The 19,887-nt window shown below is 43.7% G+C and overlaps 1 protein-coding gene across 7 annotated transcripts in view; it reads right to left on the bottom strand.

Annotated features, from left to right (window-relative positions):
• THAP12 (THAP domain containing 12) overlaps window positions 1-17,734 on the bottom strand; it is a 31,078-nt gene extending 13,344 nt beyond the window's left edge. For 2 of the 7 annotated variants that reach the window (XM_030476953.1, XM_030476952.1), the window contains exons 1-5: window positions 14,729-14,915; window positions 8,931-9,051; window positions 7,085-7,192; window positions 5,473-5,509; window positions 3,194-5,191 (exon numbers count right to left, since the gene is read on the bottom strand). In XM_030476953.1, the coding sequence (XP_030332813.1) occupies window positions 3,243-5,191; window positions 5,473-5,509; window positions 7,085-7,192; window positions 8,931-9,051; window positions 14,729-14,817 (2,304 nt within the window). In that variant the 5' untranslated portion in view covers window positions 14,818-14,915 and the 3' untranslated portion in view covers window positions 3,194-3,242. Of the gene's footprint in view, window positions 1-1,628; window positions 1,647-2,323; window positions 5,192-5,472; window positions 5,510-7,084; window positions 7,193-8,930; window positions 9,052-14,367 lie in introns of those variants that run through there. The other 5 variants (XM_030476951.1, XM_030476950.1, XM_030476949.1 and 2 more) reach the window with 4 other exon arrangements.
• Window positions 17,735-19,887: the final 2,153 nt, after the last annotated feature.

The following is a 19,887-nucleotide window of genomic DNA, read 5'->3' as shown; positions in this document are numbered from 1 at the left end:
ATAAGTCCCCCAGCAGACGAAGGAGGTCAAGTGTGTCTTTAGCTGGCTGCTGGTGAGATGGTGGATATGTAGGGATGGCCATGGGTCCAACCTCCCCATCAGCATCAGCCTCCTCACAGACACCCCTACTGCAGGCTTTGTGCAAGGTACTCCTTCTATGAACTGCACAAAGCCCACCAGGCCATGTCTGCTCAGCCCAACACCACTGCAGGATGGTGGGTGGGAATGGAGGAGAAGACCAGGACCCCATCTGGGCTTATATCATAGAATGGTTTGGGTTGGAAGGGACCTTAAAGCTCATCCAGTTCCAACCGCCTGCCACGGGCAAGGACACCTTCCACTAGAGCAGGTTGCTCCAAGCCCCTGTGTCCAACCTGGCCTTGAACACTGCCAGGGATGGGGCAGCCACAGCTTCTCTGGGGAAAGTCTGTGCCAGCGCCTCAGCACCCTTGTAATGAATATGTCATTAACAGTGCTATTTTGCAAAGTAAATTAAACTCATAAGGAACATCTTTTGTAACTGCTACAGAGCTAAAACTTCCAACTTCACTGTTTTTGCTGATTCCTCACTACTTATACCAAAGCAAAATGTCAGGGAGACTGCAATTCTTTGTGTTTTCCTTAGGGAAAGTAGGGAGCATTAGAAGTCTGGAAATTGTCAAATATTAAGCCTACTCTGGTATAACACCTATTGTTATTCCAGGTTAGCAACTGTTTCTTGAAACAGATCCAGTGAAGAGATTTATCATAATCTTCTCAGAGTAACTGGGAGGTTTCTGGCAACTCTGAGATGTGCAGAGCTGCACAGAACAGAGCATGAGAGAAGCAGGATACCTGCACCCTGAAGCATTCAGTGGTTCTGATCCTTCCATTCTTTACAGCAAAACCTTGGCAGCCACAGCAGCAGGTACCAGATTTCTGCAGCCAGTGACAGAGGTAACACTGCAGGAAACAGAATGCTCCACGCTGCTTTAAGTTACAACAGTGATTTCTAACAGCAATTCTGTCCATGGGAAAAATAAGCAGAGTTTGGAATATTAAAACAAGCATTCTTTTCCCAAAGCACAGTAAGGAAAATCCACTTTCATTAAAGTTATATCTCAGCAGCAATACTTAAAATAAGCAGAACTATTGCTTCACTACACAGTGTGCCAGCAAACCAGGTCAAAGCAAAGTAAATACCGCAGATACACCTTGAAATACATAGTGCCCTGAACTGGCAGGATATGTAAGATGGTAACTCCTTCTATCTCAACAATCTGTTAAAAAACCCCATGGAATGAAAGTTTATCTTCAGTATTTGTCCCATTTACAGACACTTCTCTGACAGTCTCTGACCTGCTCTAGCAATAGTGTTCTCTTTAAAACTGTATTACTGACTGTATTACTGGGTTCCACTTGGGTCACATCCTTTCTCTTCACCCTCAGAAATAAGGCTGGAGCTGCTATAGTTTGAGTAAATGGTTTTCCTCCACACAAATCTCTCAAGTTCAAGGGGTACTTCCCGTTGCAACCTGCTATTCCTTCGTTTCTGCAATTTGTCTCAGTAAGTCATAGAATCATAGGATCACAGAATGGTTTGGGTTGGAAGGGACCTTAAAGCTCATCCAGTTCCAAGCCCCTGCCACGGGCAGGGACACCTTCCACTAGAGCAGGTTGCTCCAAGCCCCTGTGTCCAACCTGGCCTTGAACACTGCCAGGGATGGGGCAGCCACAGCTTCTCTGGGAAAAGTCTGTGCCAGCGCCTCAGCACCCTCACAGGGAAGAGCTTCTGCCTCAGAGCTCATCTCAATCTCCCCTCTGGCAGGTTAAAGCCATTCCCCTTGGCCTGTCCCTCCAGGCCCTTGTCCAAAGCTCCCCTCCAGGTTTCTTGTAGCCCCTTTAGGCACTGGAGCTGCTCTAAGGCTATTTTCAAGTTTATTGTTATTGTTTGACTGCGTTTAAACGTTAAGAACTGTATTTGGCATAGTTCTGACAATCAGACAATTTTCTGTTTCTGAGGGTCTTCCCCACTGGAACTGGGAAGTCCATAAGAGAACTGTAAAGTTATAAAATTGGCATGCATCAGGAGAGCTGCAAAGCTCTCAACCATTTCAAATTTCATCTATTTCTGCCTGTTTCAGTTCAAACTTCCACAACTCAAAGCACTTTATTTAGTGCTATCTCAAAATACTTTAAAAATCCTTCAGGAGAACACACAGATCAGAAGTGCTGTCAAATTTTCCTGTGTCTTCAGACAATGCTACTCACTGGAAGTGCAAAAACAACAGAGAAAAGACCTGCCAAAACTAAAAGGTACCTTACAAAGGAATACACATTCTCAGAGAGGCACAGCTTTACTAAGAAACCCAATACTATGTAAAAAGCAATTCACATTTTATTTTCAATTGCAATAAACTGTACAAAAATGTTTCATTCTTGCCAAAAATAACAGCAATATTTTCAATCTTACATCTAGACAAACAACGAATGCTGATTTTAATCCTTCTTGGGCGAGTTTACAAATAAACAGACAAGAAGATGCATGGGTTTGTGTCAGACTGAAACGTTTGTGGAATCAATGTTAAGTTTTTAGTATCTTTTAGGAATTTCCATACTCCTGCCATGCCTGTTAAAAGCCTAAAGGAAACAAAAAAGGTTTGTGTCTCACACAAAGGAATGTAAACAGTCATCAAGACATTAAAGAGGTTGATTCTTCCGAGGAAACCGTATAAACGTACCTCTATGTCACTAACATTCTCTTTACACTGAGAGGAGTCCACAGCACTGGGATCGTGCCATAGCTGAATCCACCCTCCAAAATGCCATTTAAATATACATCAAAGACTTCTTTTTAAAAAGGTTTCCAAGAGAATAAAATCCTAAGTAACAGATCTAAAACGGTCAATACTCTTTTTAGCATTTTGAGGGTTTCTTTTTTCTTATCCTAATTCATGAGCAAATATGTAACAGCCCCATCAGATCTAATACCACAGTGTATTTTTTCCAAGATGCAGTACACGAGCACCTAGTTAAGTCAACCAGCACCTCTGCCAAGAGCATGGGCTTGTTTTCAGGCTTGATTTTGTTCGCGTAAGACATTTAATGCAGGCTAATAAACCATAACCTGGGTCACTGACTTCTTCAGTCCAAGACCTAAAATGGAAACACAGTTGCAGTGATTTGAGATCTCAGGTTTTGTTTTCCTCAGCACTGAAGCTTAATTAAAAGCTGTTTCAACAGCTTGGGTAAAGCTTAGAAAATTAAGCATCTCCTGTTACTTCAGAGTTGTTTGAGGGAGTAAAGTCTTCTTGAAACTCCACTTTATAAGGATAGAGTTTAATGTAAGTGTCCACCATTAAATCTAAGTCATGTTTTATGTCAAAGTTTATGTTCAGCAAAGCTAAGTTGCTTGACCTTTGTGCTGTCAAGGTGTTTTTCAGGTAGGCCTTTAAGCGCTTTCGTCCTATTTCGTACTTCTCATTCTCCACCTTCATCACTGGAAGTATGCACAAGACTTTAAGCAACGCATAAACATTAGGGAAAAACTTGATGTCAGGCAAGTGAAGTGCTTCATAAATAGTAGCTGGGAGTTCAATGTCTTTCCCTCTGTGCTTCCACTTGATTCTCCAACAGTGAAGCTCAGCAGAAAGCGTGTCTGGATTAGGCAAGTCATTTTTGTACATGTCAGCGTGATGCTCCTCAGACGTGTTGAATTTGAGCTGCCCCATGACTGAGGGCACCAGCGACAGACACTTAAGAGCTTTTAAATGTTGTTCTGAGAATATATCTTTTAATTCTTGAATAATATGCTCCACTGTGGGGACACTAAGGATTTCTTTGTAGTAGTTTTCTGATGTTACCTCCGAGTCCAAGTTCCCCTGTTGTGCCCTACGAAACTTTCCTGGGAGTTTAATTTGTACATCCAGTTTTGTAGCCAGATTTGTTGCTTCCTCAAACCAGAATTCATGGTAAACTTCAATATTCTCCATCACTTCGTTCAGAGAATGCAACACTGCTGTTAAGCTGCTGGCTGCAAAGAAGACATCTGATGTTTGGCCTTGGAGATTTTTCCCAAATGCTCTTGTAAAAGAGAGAATGTTTTTCAGAATGACAACGGTGACAATGAAGTCAAAATCTGTTAAAGCACTTGAAAGTACAAATGCTCGACCAGCAATACAGTTGTTCCACCTGACGGACGAGTCGCTGCTTACCGCATCCAAGCACAGCACCAACGCTTGCAGGAGGTCCACTAAAACCTCGAACATATCATGCCTGCCTGTCCACTGGGAACGGCAGATCTCCTTCAGATTGTTACCCCTGTCCTTATTGTTCTGAAAAAGAACAGAAATCGTGTTGTCCAGTTCTACCAGTAATTGCGGAGACTGACTGAATAGACAGCAAACCTCTTCGATTGTTCCTAATGCAATGGAAACACTAACAACAGGAATGGATTTTGCCAGCCAAACATTTAAGGCACACGAGGAACACAGGGTATACACAGCTTGTGGATACTTTTCCAAGAGTCTCGTAGCCACAACTTTCATTTTAGAAGCAAACCCACTGGAGACGATGTAGGCTTGGCCTCGACAGTACTCCATGTTTAGACCCCACTTCTCTGTAATAGTCGTGTGGAACTTAACAGCTAAAATTTCAGGGTCAGCTTCATATGGCAAAAACCCGATGAATTCTTCTCTTAGATTATGAGAATCATCAACAAATCTCACCAACACGGGCAAATGTTCCTCTCCTGCAATGTCTACTACTTCATCAGTGACGATAGAAAAGAAGTGTGAGTCTCTTACTTCCCTCAGTGTCTCTTCTCTAACACAGTTTTCACAGATCTCAAGCATTTGTTTCTGCTGAGTTTTTGAACAATACTCAAGGTTGACTGCAGTCATCTCAAATCGCTTCCTCAGAACTTCATCTCCAGCATTTATTCTATATTCCAGTAGAGCCTGAAAGTTATCGGAAGTAAAAATACCTTCTGGAAGCTCGTCGACATTATGGCCATCCAAAGGAATATTTTGTTTACCCATTAGGATCAATATTTCAAACAAAGATTTAAGGTAATCTTTGTTTTCTCTTTCTTCCAGTGTTAAGGGCACAGCTTCTTCCTCTTGTTCTTCCCCTCCTTCCTCAGAGACAGCGTTTTGTTCATTGTTTTCATTCAATTCTTGAGTTGCCTGTTCCCGTTCGAAAGGTTCATCAACTACAAAATGTAAAACAGTGTGTCAAGATAACATGAATAAAACATAACATTTGCTTTCCCTTACTATCCCCATTTCCTTTATATTACTGGAGTTTAGAGATTAATGTTTCCAATTTAAAAGTGAATGAGTATTTCAGAAAGAGTTTAGACTGACTGTTTGAATCAGGCAGGAACTCAATTATCCTCCTGATTATATATAAACTTACAGTTCTGTGTCCTGCATTACCTTGTCAGCCTTAGTGATAAAGGTTTGTATGAACTCAATTATTTGGGCCACTTACTCTTCTGTTGCTTCAGTGTTCTTATTTCATCTTCACTCTAAAACAAAAACCAAAACCAAACTTGTATTGATGATAATGTCTAGTAGGAGCTTAAAATATGAAAACACACCAAGACGAGATATAAATATTACAGGTGAGACCATTTAAAAGTGTTGATATTTACCAAAAAGTGCTAGAAGGTCCAAGAGAAGGAGGTTTTTTCAGGTAGTTTATTGCTGCCATGACACATACGTACTAACGCCATAAGAGCAGTTTGCTACAATTCCTAAGATTCCCATGCTTCCATTAGGAGTTTGTTCAAAATGTACTACATAATTATTAGGAAATACACTCCATTAAAGAATTCTGGTTCAATATGAACAAGCACTGTCAAGATACAGAACCATCTTTAACTCTATTTTCAGTCAATAAACACATTGAATCAAATTCACAGAATGGTTTGGGTTGAAGGGACCTTAAAGCTCATCCAATTCCAACCTCCTGCCACGGGCAGGGACACCTTCCACTAGAGCAGGTTGCTCCAAGCCCCTGTGTCCAACCTGGCCTTGAACACTGCCAGGGATGGGGCAGCCACAGCTTCTCTGGGAAAAGTCTGTGCCAGCGCCTCAGCACCCTCACAGGGAAGAGCTTCTGCCTCAGAGCTCATCTCAGTCTCCCCTCCGGCAGGTTAAAGCCATTCCCCTTGGCCTGTCCCTACAGGCCCTTGTCCAAAGCCCCTCTCCAGGTTTCCTGGAGCCCCTTTAGGCACTGGAGCTGCTCTAAGGTCTCCCCTTCAGGAGCCTTCTCTTCTCCAGGCTGACCCAGCCCAGCTCTCTCAGCCTGGCTCCATAGGAGAGGAGCTCCAGCCCTCATGATCTTTGTGACCTCCCCTGGACTCAGTGAAAAAGGTCCATGTCCTTCTTATGCTGGGGGCTCCAGATTCATGAAGAAATATTTAGAAGTTGTCTGTAACTTTCAAACATATAAGCAGAATTTAGGAGTTGAATTCCTCTTAATTGTCAGTATACTTATAACCACAGAGACCTAGAGACACTGTTTATAAATGACACAGAAGAGGTATTGACAAGACACAGTTCCACAAAAAACTTCTTGATCTTGATTTTCTACATGGATCATCTTCTCAGTAAATAAGCTAAAACAAAAACATATCTGAATTCGTACAGACATAACAGGTGAACTGAAGATCACAATCAATATGTAGCAAGAATTTCAGGGTATCATCCAGAAGTTGTATTTAGAGCTGTAATAACAAGCAAAAGGAAGCTACACATATTCTTTGGAAGACAGAATCAGCTCTGGATTAACACATTTAATTTTCCAGATTATTTCATAAAGCCTTCCTTTGTAGATAAAATTTGTAACATTTGGGCATTTAATTTATAACCAACAAAAAGATACTAAAACAGGCAGCAGAGAAAACGCACTCAAGTGCTAACACGGCAGCGGGGCTGGAACTAGATGATCTTAAGGTCCTTTACAACCCAAATCATTCTGTCATTCTATGACGTTCTTTGACATTTTTATACAAAAGTTTCACATGAACTTACTTGCCTTTATTGTTTTAATATTATAAATAGTAATAATAATCACAAATCTTACATGAAAAACTTACCAGCTCTTTTATCCTTTTCCTGTGTCTGCTGTGAGGATTATTCAGGTGACTTGTAAGATCAAATATAGTTGGCACAGCGTTATCCCGTAAAACCGTTCTGTAAGGGCTCTGGAAGAAGACAGATGTCCAGATTAGGGATTTCTCTGGGAAATTCTCACTGTATGTGCACAAGATAACCCCAGAATTTCAGGTGCTGTGCCCTTTTTTTTCCTCTTTTTAAATTATTCTCACTTTCTGATGTTTCAAAACACACAGAAAGCTATGTCATGCAATTCACATTTCAGGAATAGAACAAGGGGTGATGGGTTCAACTGAAGCAGGGGAAGTTCAGGTTAGATATAAGGAACAAGTTCTTTATTGTGAGGGTGCTGAGGCGCTGGCACAGGGTGCCCAAAGGAGCGACAAATGCTCCATCCCTGGCAGTGTTCAAGGTCAGGTTGGACAGAGCCTTCAGCGACATGGTCTAGTGTGAGGTGTCCCTGCCCATGGCAGGGGGTTGGAACTAGATGATCTTAAGGTTCTTTCCAACCCAAACCATTCTATGATTCTATGATCTCAAGAGAACACTGGAAATGAGAAGAGAGATACTAAAGAAAATCCCAACCCAAACCACAAACACCTTTTCCTCCCCATTATCTTCACACCATAGACCCCAGATGCATTAAAGTTTATTTACTGCAATATTAGGATTTTGTTAAAAATAAACATTCTGGATAAAAAGACATTTAGGAATCAGGAAGGAAACATCATTTTGTTACTATTGTGCTTTGGTTTTTATCACTGATTTCACAATTCTAGAAATAATCACACAAACTTTTTCCTTGCGAAAAATGTTTAATCCCTTCTTTATGTCAACTTAGGAATTCCACAAAACACTACTGTGGAAGATCATACTGAAGGAAAATTTACCTGTCAAATGAGCAGGAAGAAGAAAAGACTTTAGATGGTCATGTAAATGTTTCTAGCAGTTAAATAAAAAGACTTTAAGTAAAAATTTATATGTGGATATACTGTAAACTTATGTTGTCTAAACTGGCTGATTTCAGTAAGTAGAGGATTTTAACTGATGACATCTCCACCTGCCATTATACTGAAGCACATTTGAAACAAACTGAGTGTCATAAAGCTTCATTTCAGATTAACTACACCCAGTATTAAGGTGTTTGTTTCTGGGATGCTGGCTAATCAGAGACCCTGTCACATTTAATACTACCTGGAGCTCAGGGTCTGACCTGTGTATTTGAATGATCCTTTGGAACTAAAAGACTGATTTTGCCTAAGTATCAGAGGGAAATTCAGCTCTGAAAACAAAGAAGAATTGAAAGCTATTATTTCATCAGAAACAGTGCCATGATTTTAGCTGGATAAAATACAACAGGAACCAAAAGCTTGACAGATGCAAAGAATGTTTAAAGCTCTTGGCCACAACAGAGTGTAACTTCACCAAGTAACACTGTGTACACACCGCAGTAACAGCACATTAATGATTTCAAATAGAGGTATGCAAACTTACATACTTACACACAATAGATTTATGTAATAAACAAAATAAGCACTGCTTTGTATGAGGAAAGATCTGAAGTAAAGACCAGTGCTCCACAAACATATTAAACCAGTAGCAGCAGCTCTGCTTTTTCCTTCCACAACTGCTCATTTCCACCTCATCTTTTGTGCCGACATCCGTGAGCCTGGGTGGTGCCCTGGACCATGACAATGATCCCAGTTAAGACTAAGGGATTGATTTTCCCAGGGACCAGTTACTCAGGGAGTCAAAGATTAAAATGAGCGTTCTGATGAAAATCATCAGTTTGCAAGATGCCACAAACAAGAGTTTGTTTCTACTTACGCTCCTGCATATCATAGAAGTCTCAAAATGTTTAGCACACAATCTGTAATGCTTGTTGAGTTGATCTGGAGTTTTATCTTCTAAATCTGCCCTTCGACAGTTCTCTACCCATCTTTGACACCTGCATGTAAGCAAAAGAATTAGGTCATTTTGAGATGCAACAAAATACTCTACAACTTCAAACTGTACTCAGAATTGGGAGTGAGGTGAGCCCTGCCCTTTATGGGAGGGTTTCTGTACACCTTCTGTCATAGCATACCATCAAGTCTTGTTAGAAAGCTGGTTTTCTCCTTTTGCTCACCACTTAACACCACCCCAGCAAATTAAGGAATCTTTTCCCTTAATCTAGATATTCAGGTTAGATATAAGGAAGAAGTTCTTTACTGTGAGGATGCTGAGACCCTGGCACAGGCTGCCCAAAGTGGTAAATGCTCCATCCTTGGCAGTGTTCAAGGCCAGGCTCGCCAGAGCCCTGGGCGACATGGTCTAGTGTGAGGTGTCCCTGCCCATGGCAAGGGGTTGGAACTAGATGATCTTAAGGTCCCTTCCAACCCCAACTATTCTATGGTTCTTGCCTTTGTCTCACAAACACACACACACCAGACTGCTCATAAAACCTGATCATCTAATTCTCAAGAATTTAATCCTAAAACAAAAGGCTAAAAGATGTGCTTGTAGACTAAAGTCATACAGTTTTCAAAGGTAGCTATTAAAATTGTTGTCTTCTCCGCCTCCCTCCAAAATACAGGATTTATAATTTCTTGTGGTCATGAGGGAGTTCAGAGTAGATTTTTGAAAAGTGAAATTTGAAATTTTAATATAAATAAAAGAAAAGCTGTGTGGAGACCTCAAAGCAGCTTCCAATATCTAAAGGGGGCTACAAGGATGCTGGAGAGGGACTCTTCATCAGGGACTGTAGTTGATAGGACAAGGGGTGATGGGTTTAAACTGAAACAGGGGAAGTTCAGGTTAGATATAAGGCAGAAGTTCTTCCCTGTGAGGGCGGTGAGGCGCTGGAATGGGTTTCAGTTGGGAAGGTTGCCCAAGAAGTGGTAAATGCTTCATCCCTGGCAGTGTTCAAGGCCAGGTTGGACAGAGCTTTGGGCGAAATGGCCTAGTGTGAGGTGTCCCTGCCCATGGCAGGGGGTTGGAACTGGATGATCTTAAAGTCCTTTCCAACCCAAACCATTCTATGATTGTCCTGGTTTCAGCTGCAGCACTCATTTTTCTCCTTCTTAGTGGCTGGGGGAGTGCTGTGTTTTTCAACTTTTGCCTGAGACTGTGCTCACATGCTTGAAGTTTTCCTTAGATGCATATTTTTACAACATTTACTTTTGCTTTAGATTAGTTCTCCAAGATATAACACAAAGCTAATGAAACATTTCCCCTAATAGGGACTCCTTTCAGATATGAAAAACACTACTTCCTCTGGTGAGCAAACCACCTGCAGTAATTGATGCAAATGCATTAGTCAGCTCTTATTTCCCCCAACAGGATCTATACAATCACTTTCTTGCTATGGATTTTTGAGCAACACCATACACAGATTCATTATGCACAGCTAGTCCAGTAAAACTCATCTGCTATTTTATTTGTTAATTTATATATTTACTCCACAAGACTCCAGCAGCTATTCATATCTCTATTTAGAAGTTAAAAAACAAAGTCATTTCCTTCCGCAATAGGAGTGAACAGTGAGCAGCTGCCGCAAAGAAACCCAACAGGATGCTGGGGAACATCAACATGGGCATCACCAGCAGAGATAAAGATGCCACTGTCCCACTCAGGGCTTGTTAGGCCACCCCTGCAATACTGTGTTCAGTTTTGGTCCTGCTGTACAAAAAAGATGTGGATGGGCTGAAGAGGGTCCAGAGAAAGGCCACAAAGATGATCCAAGGACTGGGCAGTGTGTGAGGAAAGGCTGAGAGAGCTGGGACTGTTCTGCCTGGAGAAGAGAAGGCTCAGGGGAAACCTTAACCCACGTGCCAGTAATTAAAGGGTGGCTACAAAGATGATGGAGACTCCCTTTTGACAAGGAGCCCCATGGAACAGACAAGGGGTGATGGGCACAAGTTACTCCTGGGGAGATTCCGGCTGGACACAAGAGGGAAATTTTTCCCAGTGAGAACAACCAGGCATTGGAATAATCTCCTCAGGGAAGTGGTGATTTAAGTTGGACGCTTAAGATTCAGCCGGACAGGGTGCTAGGCCATCTAGTCTAGGTCATGCTTTGCCACAAAAGGTCAGACCAGATGATCCCTGAGGTCCCTTCAACCTGGGATTCCTATAAGCCTGCAAAAATAATGCACTTCCTTACATCTCATGGCACCACAGAGCCACCAATTTACAATGGCTAATAAGTAAACAGTTGAAAACACACAATACAGATGAGTAAAAACCTTCATATGAACACAACTAATGATTTATTTGTTCATTATTATAACTATACAAGGTGGTTACACAAGCTCTTCTTCTTCCTAGCATAAATCCTTCCCCAGTCAAACTCAAGAACACCAGAGACAAATCAATTATAAAGATTTATAGTAATATCACAATAACTCTACAGCAAAAAAAGAAGGAACCTTCATTTCAGTCTCAGTGACTTATTTTACTTTACTATCCATCACTTTGCTACATACCCTTCAACATGGAGGGTTCATATTTTAAAGCATTGTGTTGGGTTTTATCCTAATGGGTGCATGTTGGCAATGTCCAGGAACCTACACAGAGAAGTTATGTGAAGAGTCTGCTATTTCAGTAGGGCAAAGTGGGGGAGAGCTCCCCACAACCCAATTATTGCTGAAATTCATGAAAGTGAAAAAATTACTCAGTCCAGTCAAAACCAAAAGGCTTTAAACAATTCTTTTTGATTCCTCAATTAGAAAGAAGATGGGTCGTGACCCAAGAAATAGTAAATTTGCTTTCTCATAACTTCCAGCTATTATTTTTGACTGCAAATATGGAATTGCTGCTCGTAGGAGCAAGGGGGGAGAAAAATAATTCATGATTATTCAACAATTTAGGAATGAAGGCTGTCTCATCGGATGTTTCAATGGGCAGCCCAAATGAGAAAAATCTACAGCTCTGAGAGGCTTCACCATCACCTCTGCTTCAACCGAGGGCAATAAAAGGCAACTGTGAAGAGAAAAGGTAGGAATCTTGGGTTCTGATCTCTGCTGGCTGAATGGTTTGTGCATCTTAATTGTTCATTCTGATTACTAGACGATTCATTAAGCACAATTGCATCAGCTGTCATAAAGGCTGATAAGCCTCCCTGCAGTTAGTGGGAAGGTTGCAGTCTAAGGGGTGTCCAGAGGAAGAGCCTGACCCTAGTGGCCTCCCTCAGTTGCTTGGGGAAGCTGAGGAAGAGTGCCAGGGAGCAAAGTCAGAACTCCTCATGTTGGGGTAACTCCTCTGAATCACCTCCTGGCAACCACAAAGTGGTGGCAGTGATGGTGTATGTAGAACTGGCATGCAGTTGCCAAGGTCAGACAAAAGTCAGCCTGAATCCCTTCACTTCTGCTGTGGCTACCAACCAGAGAAAAAGTGAAGTAGGTACTAGTAGATCAGACTAATGAATGACGGCAAAAGAGCTCATTCAGGAAATGAGACTCACAAATATTAAATTAACCAACCAATACTCCTCTCCCTTCCCAAATTCTTCTACTGTTACAGCTGCAGTTGCTGCCTTTTGTGCTGAACATAACACTGCCTGAGCACACAATCCACAAGAAGCCCTTGGTGCCCATTTTCTGTACCCTGTTCGGACATGGGCACCAAGGTCCTCACCCCGCTGGAGCAGCAGAAGACAACTGAAGGTCTAAACATGTAGGAAACTCCACTGGCAAAGGCTGGAGCACTGATGTTCTCTCAGGTAGCTACAGGGCTGGAGGGAGATAGAGGAGGTTATGTGACTGGATTCAAGCAACTACACCCGAGTCTGAATTGAGCCCTTCAGCCTTGCTATGAGTTTGGTTCTAAATCTAGTGGTCTCCAAGGAGCAAGGAATGGAAGAACAAAGAAAAAGGAGGTCAGACCCCTGAAATCACCCAAAAGAAATCAAATGAGTAAATTTTTGCACAGTACTATCCAAGCAGCAACTAAAAAGATTTTGGAAGAAAATTATGTATAAAACTTTCTCCAGCTTTCTAGTATTCAAATAATGCATTTTGCACTTGGTCAGAATAGGCTTGCTATATATGGATGCCCCATCCCTGGCAGTGTTCAAGGCCAGGTTGGACACAGCGGCTTGGAGCAACCTGCTCTAGTGGAAGGTGTCCCTGCCCATGGCAGGGGGTTGGGACTGGATGATCTTAAGATCTTTTCCAACCCAAGCAATTCTATGATTCTATAAAAGATTAGGAGTAGATAACCAAGTATTTCTATTTCAGTTTTCATTAAAAACATAAACGTAAGTAATATGGATTGTACTACCAAACCTTGCACGTCTGGGCATCAGAAAGCTGTCTGGTTACTCCAGCTTTAACAGAGGCATCACGTTCACCCAGGAGAGCTTGATGACACATCTGAAAACACAGCTTTAAACAGCAGCTACTACCTAATACAAGCTTTTTGTATTTTCATTCAAAATCACTTACAGGGAACTGTTTTCTTAGAAAAAACTATGTACCCACCATTCCCATGGGGTTTGCAATTTTCTGAAAACCAGGTCAAGCAGCTTCAAGGAAGCGATATATATATATGGTATGTGTATGTCTATAGATATATAACATGTCAAAAAAATTCAGCCCTTATTACCTCCTATTAGGAGAGAGATAACTGGTATTGCTCTAGCGCCTATGCACCTTCCAAACTTGTGAGGAGCAAGCTAAATGATTTTAGGAGCATTATCTAGATTTAAAGATGAGCTTCTCATAAGGGTTTCTATGTCTAAGTGCATGATTTATTTTCTGTGGCCTCTCATATGCACGCTTCTTGCTCTACCAGTGCCCCATCCCTGCTTTTCACCCACTGGGAACTTGAACATCCCATCGCTGTTGCTCATGATGCTTCACCACCAAGCATCACCCTTGTGACAGCTGCCTGTCACACTGGTGCCCTATTTCTCATGCACATATCGTCCAGCACCACATCACCTCAATACACACTGACAGACTTCCACCCCCCGATCCAATGCTGGGCTCCCCACCATGCACTCCCCAGCCTCATCCCATTGCTCCTGTGCCCCTCCTGCTGCCCCACACCTCCAACAGCCATACATCCACCCCATTGCTGCCCCACAGGCGTGAAACCCCTCACACCAAGGTACTGCTCACACTCCCCCATACTACTCATACCCCCCCATCACACCAGGCAGCCCCCCCTCCATAGCCAGGCACCCCCTCAAGCCCCCCCGCTCCCCTCAAGGCCAGGCATCCCCTCAGCTCCCTCCATGGCTCGATACACCCCACCGCTCCCCTCAGAGCCGAGCACCCACCATGACTCCCACAAGCCCCACAGGGCCTCCCCATCCCGGTGAGGAGGGTAAAGCGGAGGACCCGGCAGCGCATGCGCAGCCGCCCGCCCGCCCGCCTCCCCGCCGCGGCCCGCAGGGTCCCGCCCCGCCGGCGCCACAGCGAGCAGCGGCCTTCGCCGGGAGAAGGCGGCAGCTCCGAGCCGGGGGCCCCCCGCCTCCATTAAGCCGAGGTGAGGAGGCAAGAAGGAGGGAGGCACCTCCCCGCCGCGGTGTGTGCTGAGGCAGAGCGGGGAGTAGACGAGCACACACACCCCCCCCCGCCAAGCCGCTGCATCGCGGGCTGCCTCCCTGAGGCGGCGGCAGTGGCCGGGTGCGGTCTTACCTGACGGGGTCCCGGGGGAAGCGGAAGAAGGCGAGGTCGGACTGGGTGCTCTTGCGGGTGCAGTTGGGAGCCGCGCAGAAGTTCGGCATGGTCCCGCGGGTTGGCGCCGCTGCCCCTTTAAATGCCGAAGGGAGGGGAGGGGAAGGGAAGGGGGGGGGTGTATGTGGGGAGGAGGAGGATGAGGGGGGAGGGAGGAAGGAAGGAGGGGGACGGGGTGGGGGGGGAGAAGCGGCTCTACACTGCTGTGAGCGGCCGGGAGGATTCACCGCCACCGTCCGCCGGGACAAGGGCCGCCTCCTTCCCACAGTGCACCGCGACCGGCCGCCCGCAGGGGCAGTGCCCATGCGCCGCGCTGCGGCGGCGGCGCCCGGATGAGCGGCGCGCATGGGCGCCCCCTAACGGGGCTTCTGGGTCTCTCTGTGGTGGAGGGCGGTGTATGTGCTGCGTTGGGTGTATTTGCCTTAAAACTAGAGTTGGGATGTGGGATGCGAGGTATTCTGTTGTTCTCATGTCTGTTTTCTTATGTTTTGCTTTTTGAGAAGGGGTTGCTCTGAAGCCTGGAGAAGAGAAGCTGCGTGGAGACCTCAGAGCAGCTTCCAGTGTCTGAAGGGGGCTACAAGGATGCTGGAGAGGGACTCTTCATCAGGGACTGGAGTGATAGGACATGGGGTGATGGGTTCAAACTTAAACAGGGCAAGTTCAGGTTAGATATAAGGAAGAAGTTCTTTACTGTGAGGGTGCTGAGGCGCTGGAACAAGTTGCCCAAAGAAGTGGTAAATGCTCCATCCCTGGCAGTGTTCAAGGCCAGGTTGGACAGAGCCTTGGGCAACATGGTCTAGTGTGAGGTGTCCCTGCCCATGGCAGGGGGGTTGGAACTAGATGATCTTAAGTTCCTTTCCAATCCTAACTACTCTATGAACAAGGGGTATGTTAAGCAATAAAGTAATCAAACAGGGAGTATGCCTGGTGTGAAGGCTTTATCAGGTATGTCATAGGTAAAAATGAAAGAAAGCTTAGGAAAAAGAAACAGGAGATGGAAGACGGGATGAGTGGAAGAAGAAAAAGAGTCATTCACCATGCTAGTAGTTTGAGAAATCATGGAGTCAGATTAGTTTGGGTTGAAGGGGACCTTAATGCTCATTTAGTTCCAACCCTCCTGCAGTGAGAAGGGACATCTTCAACTAGATCAGGTTGTCCAGAAGTAGAGGAAGTAGATTAGCTGTGAAGTCTATAAATGCTGATGGCAAATGAGAATTGTTTCAGGTATAGTAGTGCTGTGTTGTAAGAATTCAGCTGTGATACATCTTCTATATATTTTTAAAATCGCATAAAAAAGCGTCCTGATGTGGAGATTTGTTGGACTTTGGGAAGCGTAATGCAAACATGGGAAAGAGCCAAAGTCTGTGTTGTTTAAAAAAAGTGCCTAAGGGAAAACAAACAAAAAAATTCCTCATTTGGTTCCTTTTGTGTGGCTTCAAAACTTGTAAGCTGTTTTGTATGAGTATGACAAAAGCTGTCTTTTATATGAGGAGGCGTTGCTGTCAAGTGCCCTTCAAATGAGTCTCAAAGCATATTTCATTGGAATAATTTCAATAACATTAATTTATTTGGTGTTAATTCTTTGCCAGCATTCATGTAGTTGAATTAATTCCTTTTAAGTAGTTTTGAGCAGTCATTTAAGCCAATCCTAAAGGTAAGCGTTGCTGCACCTGGCTGCTTTCACTTTACTGGGCAATAGCCAACATTCATACACAGTGAACTGTATAAGGGAGTTAATCAGATAACTAACCCTTTTCTAAATACACTTATTTACCTTTAGGTTAGATTTAATTCAGGTAACTGCCATCTGATTTGCTGTGCAGATTGTATAAATGTTCACACACAACATAAAAAAGAGAGCAGGATCATTTTCTGTTGCAGTAATAGTTTAGAAGCATGGCTGTTAATGTTAGTGTGACTTCTAAAACACTTAAAACCTGTTTCGGTTGGAAAAAACACTTCTTCAGCCTTAAATAAGAAGAAAATTGTATCTTCTGCCCAAGATTGAAGGGCCTTTTCCCTCCAAATTGATTTGCCAAACAAAAGCACGTGTGTGCTAAAACCCCTTCTCTACAGGCGTGTTAAGACTGTTATCTTCTAAATGTGTATATATCTGCATATGAACTTTCCCAAGGAAAGTAGTGCATCCTGAAGTCTGCTGGATGATGATTTTTATGGGGAGAGTAATTTTTAAGTGATTGCTATATAATGGAAAGAAAATTAACTTAATTCTTTTCAACAATAGAAGCCCATTACTTGTAAAGAAAATTAGTTTACATTACTGCTTAGTTGGAAAACATTAGCTTCTGTTGTACAGTACAGAAATCACCAAAACCCTTCTTTTCTCTGCAGAATAGCCTTTGAAATACACATATATAATCTGTATGCTGGTGATTTTGTGTCTTAGATAATACTGAAGACTATTGCTCACAGCATATTTCCAAGTATGTCTGTTGCCTGTTGACATTGAAGGGATTGCATCCTGTGTTGGTAATGTTGTACATATAATCTGTATTCTCCGGATAAATTAAAGGAATTTTGTTTGTTCACATGGATTTTTAACTGCTTTTTTCCCCCCCTTACTATGTCTTAAGATCAGCTGTATCTTAAATCCAGGATTCTCTATCACACAATAGTGGTTGCAAAATGACTTCTTTAATGTACATCTGGAATTGAGCTGCATGTCTCTCCCAGGGTGAAAGTGGGGCTTGAATGTACTGTTAAAGTATGATTGTGTAGTCCTGCAGGTTTCCTGCTATTAAAAGATGATTTGCAAGAGAATATTTGAAGTCTGAAATGCTTTAATAACTCTTACTACTATTACATTCTCTTGCAAGTCATACAGCCCCATTTTGTTGGGTTAACCTGTCTGTAAGAGCTCAGTGGACATGAGGTTAATCCCATGGAGGTATTTTTGTAAATCTCTGTTCAGATGTGCTGAAATTCACAGTGACAGGATGAAAAACAAGATGCTTCTATCCAGGGTTTGCCTACAGTTCTGTAGAACTAACTGTTCATTGGCAGAAGTCAACACACTGAAGGAAAAGGATGGGATCCAGAGGGACCTGGACAGGTTGGAGAGGTGAGACTGTGTGAACCGGTCCTGCCCCTGGGTCAGGGCAATCCCAGCACAGACACAAGCTGGGGGAGACTGGATGGAGCAGCCTGAGGAGAAGGACTTGGGGTGCTGGATGAGGAGAAGCTCCCCATGACCCGGCTTCAGTGTGTGCTTGAGCCCAGAACCCCCCCATGTGCTGGGCTGCACCCCCAGAGCGTGAGCAGCAGGTCAGGGAGGGGATCCTGCCCCTCTGCTGCGCTCTGGGGAGACCCCCCCTGCAGTCCTGACCCAGCTCTGGGGCAACAGCACAAGAGGGACGTGGAGCTGCTGGAGCGAGGCCAGAGGAGGCCCCGGAGCTGCTGCGAGGGCTGGAGCAGCTCTGCTCTGGAGCCAGGCTGAGAGAGCTGGGCTGGGGCAGCCTGGAGAAGAGAAGGCTCCTGAAGGGGAGACCTTAGAGCAGCTCCAGGGCCTAAAGGGGCTCCAGGAAACCTGGAGAGGGGCTTTGGGCAAGGGCCTGTAGGGACAGGCCAAGGGGAATGGCTTTAAGCTGCCAGAGGGGAGACTGAGATGAGCTCTGAGGCAGAAGCTCTTCCCTGTGAGGGTGCTGAGGCGCTGGCACAGACTTTTCCCAGAGAAGCTGTGGCTGCCCCATCCCTGGCAGTTGGACAGAGGGTTGGAGGCCAGGTTGGACAGAGGGGCTTGGAGCAACCTGCTCTAGTGGAAGGTGTCCCTGCCCGTGGCAGGGGGTTGGAACTGGATGAGCTTTAAGGTCCCTTCCAACCCAAACCAGTCTGTTTCTGTGATTCTATCATCCTGTTATCTATGGAGCTCCCTTTGTTATGCAGTCTCTGCAGAGTAATCAAGTTGATAGACCCAACTTGCTTCCCCAGCATTGACAGTGCATCTAACCTTCTAAAAATATTTAGTCAAAATCAGGAGCAAGTCATTCACTGATGAGTTGGTTTGAACTGAAAAGTAATACACAGTCTCTTGACAGGTTAAAAATGCAACTTGAGGGGGAGCATGCAAGCACCCCTAAAACAGAACATAAATCACATCCCAGCATGGCTGAATTGTGCTAAATGCTAATCTGGGATGTGTTCTTTGAATTGCAGAAGTGTGCTGGAATCAACGATGGTTTTTAATACTTGTATGTGACCACAGATAAGGACACAAGTTGTGCCGTGGAGCGATAACTATAATACTTTGCCTTATTCCCACCCTTTCTATTCCGAGAAGTGGCTTTGCTTTCTTCCCAGCAAGTTTACATGTTCTTTGCCAATACACCACACTACAAAGAGGACGGAGGTTTGCATCAGCCTCCCTACATTGCACAGGGTACCAACTTTAATTCGCCTTTGACGTGGCACAGAATGACACAGTGAAGGGGTTTTTCTTCATTATCTGAGGTTATTTAATCAAGTTATTGCCTCGGTGTAGTGAAGCGATGGATTTAAGCCTTGCTGAATTTAGGTACTTTAAGGAGTGAAGCTCTCATGATTTGTAAAATAACTACACATGTTGAATATAATATGTATTACTTATAATAGGGGAAAAAAGTCTCTTGTTAACTTGCAACACAAAGCTATCTGCAGTGAAAGCAGTTGAAATACCTCTTTGGATTTAAATACGAATAGTCCTGGGTGACAATGCCCCTGACAAGGCTGTATGGAAAAGGCTTCTTTGGCAAGCCACTGGCACTTGAGTGTTGCTGAGGGTTCTGCTCTTACCTTAGCCAGGATTAAAAATGGGATTGGAAAGTGTTTAAGGAGGGAGAGTGAGTTTAGGAGCGGTCTGAGGGCAATAGAATGAGATTAAAATAGAGTTGCTTATGTGAGGAAAACATACGAAGTGACTGAATAACCTCTTAAGTGGAAACCCCATTGGTTAGGCCTTTAAATCAGAAACAAAAAAAAGACAAAGAATTTAGTTAACTTCTGTTAGAATTGAGGCTATTTCTCTCTTATGCAAGACAGAACATACTTTAAACCATCTTTAAATTCCCTACAATTTCAAATCACCTATAATGCTGCATTCATCTTATTATAAAAGCATAGAGGGT

The sequence above is a fragment of the Strigops habroptila genome, chromosome 2 (assembly GCF_004027225.2).
Source record: "Strigops habroptila isolate Jane chromosome 2, bStrHab1.2.pri, whole genome shotgun sequence".
In the NCBI taxonomy this organism is placed as follows: Eukaryota; Metazoa; Chordata; class Aves; order Psittaciformes; family Psittacidae; genus Strigops; species Strigops habroptila.
This window is presented reverse-complemented; position numbering and strand designations above follow the sequence as displayed.